We start from the raw sequence: 7,857 nt of genomic DNA, 5'->3' as shown, positions 1-7,857 counted from the left end.
AAAGTCCCAGCCTGCAGTCTCCTATTATTTTCCCTGGAGTCATATTTCCTAGTAACAAGGTCAGCAAATGTTTTCTGTAGGGGACCAGAGTATACATTTTAAACTATATGGGGAGACCCTGTTCTTGCATATTTTTGAAGGGAAGTTTTACTCATCCACATATATAGGCATGTCTTCTCCTGCAACTATATAAAAATGGTGGCTTAATATATCTAGTGTTCCAGACTTGCCTTTATTAGTGAAACCAGGAATTGACATATCCAGCCCATAACAGGTTTTCTTAAGTAATTTTACTGGAATCTGTTTTTGTCCCCACATTGTTTGTGGCTGCTTTCATGCTACAAAGAGCTGAATGATTGCAATGGAGACCATAACCTCCAATCTAAAATATTTACTCCCTGGCCTTTTAGAGCAGAAATTGTCTGGTCTCTGAGTAATATGCCTAAGCCTTTCCATATCAGTACAGGAAGAATGCTCTTTCTTTTTCCTAGCAGTGCACTATTCCAATCACAGGGCTGCACCACAATTCATTTAATCAAATCCTCTGAATATTTAGCATTTATATTTCTGCTCAAATAATGCTGCAATGAATAACCTGGTACTTAACGCTCTTCCCAAGTGTCTATACTTACAGGATAAATTCCTGGCAGTGGGATGGCCCCATCAAAGCATAGGGTATTGATAATTTTGACAATTGCCAAAATGCCCTCTGGGGAATATCAACTTACATTCTCACCCATGTTAAAAAAGTGCCTCTTCTTTGGCCCACCTTTGCTAACAGAATATTCTTAACCCCTTTCATCTTTACCAGGCTGCTATTTGAAAGAAAAGTCTCCCAGCGTAATTGACTGTGCATGCTTTTTATTTTGCTGAGTGTACTCTCCTTTCTTGCATTTAAGAGCCATGTGTCTTTCTGCTGCTGCTGGTTTACTCTCCTGGTCTGAGGGTCTTCTGGGATGTGGTCGGGGCTGAGGGGGCGTCCTCTCTCTTTGACTCTCTTGTGTCGCTTTCACAAACAAGCTTCTGGGGAACAAAAGTCTTAAGGACAAACATGGGGTGGCAGTTGGTGCTATCAACATTCCAGGTGTCGGGGTGAGTGAGCCAGGGAGACACTGGAGGGGTGTCTCCCTTCTGCTCTGAACCCGGAAGGTTAACTTTCAGGGGGCTCAAGATGTCGTCTTCCTCCATGGTGCTCCTGTTGACGCACACAGCCTCATGCTCCTCCAGCTGCTTGATGGGGACCACGTGGCAGGCGTTGTATTTGCAGCTGGCCATCTTTTTGGCTTTCTTGGGGTTCTTTCTCCGGCAGGATGCAAGGTGGTACTGAAATCTGCTGAGTGGCACTCGGTGGTGCGGGTTGTAAGGGCAAATCTCTAAGGCTTCAGGTTCCATGAGGTGTTCTTGAAGCAGAGTAGCTTGCAGCCCCAAATCAAAAGCAAATGCCTCTCCTGGAAAAGCCCTTTGGTCAGAAGGATGCAGCTGTCCTGTGCCCGGCTTGGCCTTGGACTCTGGAGGTGAAGGTCTTGACCGCTGGTGTCCCCTACTCTCTGGGAGTGGCGAGTTAGACAAGGGACACGGTGCTGTCAGGAGCAGGTGCACAGAGAACACAGTTATCAGTGGTTGGTGAGACAGAAGCAGAAGCACCACATACAGCAGATGCGAGAGCCAGACGCGCTATAGCTCTTGTAGGGAGGCAAAGAGAGTCAGCCCTGGGCCTGTTGACTCTAAAAGGTGCACTGTGTGATGTCAGGAAGCAGTCACGGTGGGGGTCACAATGGACCCTGAGAGTCACCCCGAGAACCTGTTGTCCCTGCTGTGGGGGCTGGGCCTGGGGGAAGCTGCCATCTACCATTAGTTGTGGTGCTGTTTGTGTCATTTAATTGTCTTTAAATATGGATGCGTCCTTGAATTCCTGATCGCTTTGGGCTTCAATCTACCAACCTTGTGTCTGGGCTTACATGGTTCACATGCCACTGCTAACTCTCTGCCCATTCTTTGGTTTATTTTGAAAGCTCTTAAGGAGCCAGTTTTAAAAATCTTTCCACTCTCACCTCCTCCATTTTGTGGTTGTGTATTACATGATAAATATACTAAATCACATCATCTTTTATCTGTCAGTGGCTATTCAACCCATCACAACATTCCCAGGCAACTTAGCAAGTTTTAACGTTAATGAAAGTGTTAGACTCATCCTGGATAAAATAGGGCTGTTTCTTAATTTATGCCTTTTCTGATTTATTGTATCTTAGCCTAATTTTAAGTAACTTCAGACAGTACTGCTGTTGTCATTTTACATCACCAGCGTTTGCTTAGGCTTGGCCCCCTGCGACTTCTGCCTGCTGTGTCTGTGAGTTCCCATTGGGGCACTTATTTCTTCTGGAAGTTCACCTTTTAAAGATTGCTTTATTTTTTTGTGTGTAGAAGAACTGGAGTGTTGGCCAGAGGTGTGGGAGGTGAGAGGATCACCAGAGACAGAGTGGAGAGCAGAACAGGAAGATCTACTGAAATATACTGCTGAGCGGAGCAGCGGGTGAGACAGGAGATGTCTGCTGCGCCATGTGGGTAGCTCCCTTGCCGGCCAGGGATCAAATTTGTGCTGCAGTAGCTGTGGATTGCTTCACAGTGCTAATGCTTAACCCCTTGCGCCACCAGGGAGGCCCCTACACCCTTTTTTTTTTCCCACAGGCATAATTCACTTTATTTCCTGGTATAAAATCTATGTGGTGGCCACAGCTGGAGCCTGGGTTCTCTGCACAGAGACTCATGTGGGTTTTCACCAAGTGGTCAGTGAATTCCTGGTAAGGAGACTTGGTGAACACAGTCTCTTTCCAGAGGTCGGGGGTGAGATAGCTGTAGGTCTTGGAGATGGCATCAAAGGTGGCCTTGGCAAAGTTGCCCAGGGTGGTGGTGCAGCCCCTGGCTGAAGTGTAGCAGTCATTGACACCGGCCATCAGCAGCAGCCTCTAGGGCACAGGCGCAGAGACTATGCCAGTGCCCCTGGGGGCAGGGATGAGGCACACCAGCACAGAGCCTTGCAAGGGATGGTCCTACACCCTTATTCTTAAAAGCTATTTTCGCCAAGTACAGTCATGCTACTTTCCTTCTTCACACTGAAGTAAGGTCCATTTCTCCCGGCTTCCATAGTTGTGGCTGAGCATTCAGAGTGCTTAGCCCGCTGCTTTGAAGGCAGTCTATTTCTTTTCATATGTCAGTTTTATTTTATTTTTATTTTTAAAGATTTATTTTTATTTATACAAGAGCTGGGGCACAGGCCAGAGTTGCGGGAGGGTGAGAGGATTCACCAGAGACAGAGCAGGGAGCAGAACAGGCAGACAAACCGAAAGCACTGCTGAGGGGAGCAGCGGGCAAGACAGGAGAGGTCTGCTCTCCATGTGGGATTCTCCCTGGCCGGTGGGGAATCGAACCAGCGCTGCAGAGGCTGCAGACAGCTTCACAGCGCTGCGCTCAACCCGCTGCGCCACCGGGGAGGCCCATTTTCATGTCAGTTTTTTTTTTTTTAATTATTTTTTTATACAAGAACTGGGGTACAGTCTGAAGCGCGGGAGGGTGAGAGAATTCACCAGAGACAGAGCAGGGAACAGAACAGGCAGACTGACGAAATACACTGCTGAGAGGAGCAGCGGGCGTGGCAGGAGAGATCTGCTCGCTATGTGGGACCCTTGCTGGTGGCTGGGGATCGAACTGGCACTGTAGAGCCTGAGGGCAGTTTCGCAGCCCAGCGCTCAACCACTGCGCCACCAGGGGAGGCCCTTCATATGTCAGTTTTAAAGAAATTTTCTTTATCTTTGTTTTATTTTCTCCCTGTGGATTTCTTTTTGTTAGCTCTCTGGACTCTGTGCATTATGTCTTTCATTGGTTTTGGAAAACATTTGACCATTGGCTCTTCAAACATTACTTCTACCTTATTCTCTCATGTCTGTGAAAATGATAAATGTCACTTCCATGAAATTTCATTGTCCAGAGTGAATCTGACGACCACACTGGTACAGTCAAGGAGGTACAGTCCCCTCACCTACCTGAGAGGCCTAAGCATGTCCCTGTCTAACCTTCAGAATGTCAAGAGTCCTAATGATGTCCCTGTGTCCTTGTCACCTGCCTGCATTTCCCTTTTCACACATATAGAGCATATTCCCTTCTCCCCAAGGAAGAGACCCCAAGTCCTAGCTTGGAGTGGGGGAGAAACAGTTCACTTGGGGCTTGTTGGGTTCTGGCAGGACCTTCCTCTAGACGTCTGCGAATTCGAGGGCCTCCAAAGGAGGAGTTGGGTCACTGAGCCTTCCCTCCCACCCCAGGGTTGTCTCTTGGCATACCTGGCTAAGATGGCTGCCTGGGTAAGTGGTGACTTCCACGCATGCATGTGATAGAGCATGTGAGCCTGTGACCCAGTGTGATGGGCCGATGACACTGACCCCACAGGGAGTTGGCAGGTGACTCAGCTTCTGCTCTCACCCACAAGCCCGGCTGGTGTTTGTTGGCAATGCTGACTGCTCTCTGAATTCTTAGTCCCATCGCCTTTTTCATGCTCCTGGCCTAGACTTGAGTCCTTCAGGCACTGCTAGGTCTACGATGGTGGTGATAATGAAAGCACTTCAGCCCTCATTGAAATCCACATAATGAAGACCAGGCATTAGCTGTTGCGGCTTCTTTGTGGCCAAGCACCCATTAGCGTGCAGGCGGACACTTAGTCCATTACAGAGAGAGGCGAGGCCGGGTTGCTAATGCTCCTAATGGACATCTTGCATGGTCCTCATGCCTGCAGGCTTCTCCAGTGTCTGCTCCCATCCTGGGGCCCAGGACCTGATGGGTCGCTCACTATGGCAACGAGAGGAGAGAGGGATGCAGACAGATCTGTAGGGCGGCTCTTCCCAGGCCTATTTGTACATTGTGACCAACAATGCAGATATCAGATCTGCTTCCTGCTTTTCCTCCAGGATCCTTGTGGGAGACCCACCGTCAGGTGGTGACTAAAGTGTGGAGAAGGGGAGGTCATGGAGTGTGCACAAGCAATGTTTTCTGAAAACGAAAAAGCGAGGCATGGACAGCTAAGTCAGCAGAGAGCATGAGGGGGTGGAGCCCTTGGCAGATTAGGCCCACAAGGAATCTGAATTTTTCAGGCTTGGAGAGACTTGGGATAGTGAAGCCAGTTTCTCTGGGCCAGGAGCATCCCTGCAGGGCCATCATTCATAGGTGGGAGCACACTACCTCCCCCTGTATACCCTTGGCATAGTGTGGCCTCTGTGCCCTCGGCCTGGGTGTACTCTGTAGGTTGTAGGGCTCTCCCCAGCATGCCAAACTCATGCTGTGTGCAGGCGGCCCCAGGTTGGGGATGTCCACGCCTTGTGTCTTGCATCCTGCTTCTTGCCTCTCCCTGCGTGTCCAGCAGACAGGTGAGGCAGCATAGGCAGCGGCTGATTTGTAGCATCTGCCAATTTCCCTGGTGTCAGTGCTCCCACCATGGTCAACTGCAAGCTACCAATGGTTTAACAACCGGCTTGCAAAGTTGAGCTCCCACATATCAGTGCCAGTTCCATCCAACACACCCGGTCCATCCTTCACTCGGTTGGGCTCCTGGGTCTTCGATTTCAAGATAAGGTTTCCAGCAGCACACAGTCTGGCTTCTTCTGGGCTTACTGTCTCATGCAGATATTTCTGAGTTTCCTTGGACCATTTTAGCAGGCATCTAGCAGGGAGCAGTCATCTGAAAACTCCTTCACTTTTTTTTTTTTTGAAGATTTATACATGCAAGAACTGGAGTACAGGCCAGAGGTGTGTTTGGGTGGGGGTGGGGGTGGTGGTGAGAGGATTCACCAGAGACAGAGTGGGGAGCAGAACAGGCAGACTGACGAAATACACTGCTGAGGGCAGCAGCAGGCGAGACAAGAGAGGTGTGCTGCTCCATGTGGATTGCTCCCTGGCTGGCTGGGGATCAAACTCGTGTTGCCGAGGCTGCAGACAGCCTCATAGTGCTGTGCTCAACCCCTTATGCCACCAGGGAGGCCCAACTTCTTCACTTTTAACCTTTCTGTGGCATCTCACTTGACAGGACTTTTCATGGACAGCATTTATTTGTGTGAGGGAAGGGAAGCCACTGACCTTTGTGGGCTCTGCCTTCTTCCCAGGAGGAGCTGCTGACCTCATTGGCCAGATTCCAGATTGATGTGTCCACTTTCACTAGTAGGCGGGTCATCTCTGTGACCCTCCAGGGCTGGGTGGTGCTGTCTTCCTCTCAGATTCTGATACATCACCAAATCCTGCGCTATGTGCTGGTTTGCTACATGAAGTACTGGACACCTAGCTAGACTTGAATTTTAGAAAATGAATATTAAAGCACAAGTATGTTTCAAATGGTGCATGGCACAAACTGATACGAAAATTATTTGATGTTTGTCTGGGCATCATGAACTATTACTTGCTGTGTCTGGTAATGGTGCCCTGGGGGCTCTTTTATTTTTATATATTTATTTATTTGTGCATACAACAACTGGTGTAGGCCAGATGTGCAGGAGTGAGAGGATTCATCATAGGCGGGGGGGAGAAGAACACGCAGATCTACTGAAATACACTGCTGAGTGGAGCAGCAGTTGAGACAGGCACAGTGGGCTGTGCCATGTGTGTCAGCTGTGCCATGTGTTGGGCCAGGCAATGAAGTCACATCACAATGGCTGGCAATTGCTTCATAGTGCTGAGATTTTAACCTCTGTGCCACCAGGGAGGCCCACTGGGGGCTTTTTTTATTTTTTTAAAGATTTATTTATTTATACAAGCACTGGGTACAGTGAGAAGCGCCGGAGGGTGAGAGAATTCACCAGAGCCAGAGCGGGGAGCAGAACAGGCAGAAGGACCGAAGTACACTGCTGAGGGGAGCAGCGGGCGGCAGGAGAGGTCTGCGCGCCACGTGGGACCCTCCTCTGGTGGCCGGGTTGCAGCCGGGGATCAAACCGGCGCTGCAGAGACTGCGGGCAGCTTCGCAAGCCAGCGCTCAACCGCTGCGCCACTGGGGAGGCCCTATTTTAAATACAAAATTCTTGATTTCCCATCCATATAGATTTCTTTCACCTATCTCATTGGGGGGGGTGGGGTGGATACTTGGGATTTTTAGATGATTATAATCATGGTTATTCATAATAATTATTTTAACATGTTTTATATCTTTTGTTTTAATATTTATTTCTGACATTTGCAGTGAATTTCACATCTCACTATTTCCGGTCAACCCCAAATTTTTGCATTTTGGTCATTAGTTTCTATTTTCTTTGTCCTGTCTCTTCTCCTATTCTGGAATTGCTGTGCCGATCCGCCAGGCTCAAACTGCTACCACGTCGTTGGATGCTGGGTCCTCCAGGCGTGGTTTCTCCTCTTTGTCTTACTGTCCGTGAGCAGATGAGTCACCAGGGAGTAGTTCCAGATCCAAATGCCTGCCCAGTGCAGATCCATGAGCCCACCTGGGCCGTCTCACAGGTACCTGACCTGCCCCCAGCCAAGCTAAAGAGAACCTTCCTTCAACTTGATCCTGTGTGGGATATCTGTCTCACTGGACACCACCACCAGCTGTTTGCTTCCATTCACTTCTGCAAGCCAGCAGCCCGGATTCCCTCTGTCCCTCACTCTGCCCCCACATCTAATCCATCACCAAATCTTGCCACTCTTCACTTTGGAACAACTTTTGAGTCTCTCATTTTCTTCTTCCCACCCCCATCCCACTAGTCCTGGTGACCCTGTCTCTTGCCTGGTCTTAACTCATCTCCTCAAGTCCCCTCGGCCTCTTTCTAGACCAGATCCGGTGAAAAGGTTAGGAAGTCCCAATATACTGTGCCCTCCTATTAAGATCCAGGGAGG

General features: G+C 49.2%; 1 protein-coding gene across 1 annotated transcript; it reads right to left on the bottom strand.

Annotated features, from left to right (window-relative positions):
- Positions 1 to 927: 927 nt before the first annotated feature.
- On the bottom strand, positions 928 to 1,392 carry GTSF1L (gametocyte specific factor 1 like; the record flags this gene model as incomplete). The annotated part of the gene is made up of 1 exon (XM_084247956.1): positions 928 to 1,392. One exon carries the CDS (start codon positions 1,390 to 1,392, stop codon positions 928 to 930), a length of 465 nt encoding a protein of 154 aa, XP_084104082.1.
- Positions 1,393 to 7,857: the final 6,465 nt, after the last annotated feature.

Source organism: Talpa europaea, assembly GCF_964194135.1.
Source record: "Talpa europaea genome assembly, chromosome: 11".
NCBI classification, from domain to species: domain Eukaryota; kingdom Metazoa; phylum Chordata; class Mammalia; order Eulipotyphla; family Talpidae; genus Talpa; species Talpa europaea.
This window is presented reverse-complemented; position numbering and strand designations above follow the sequence as displayed.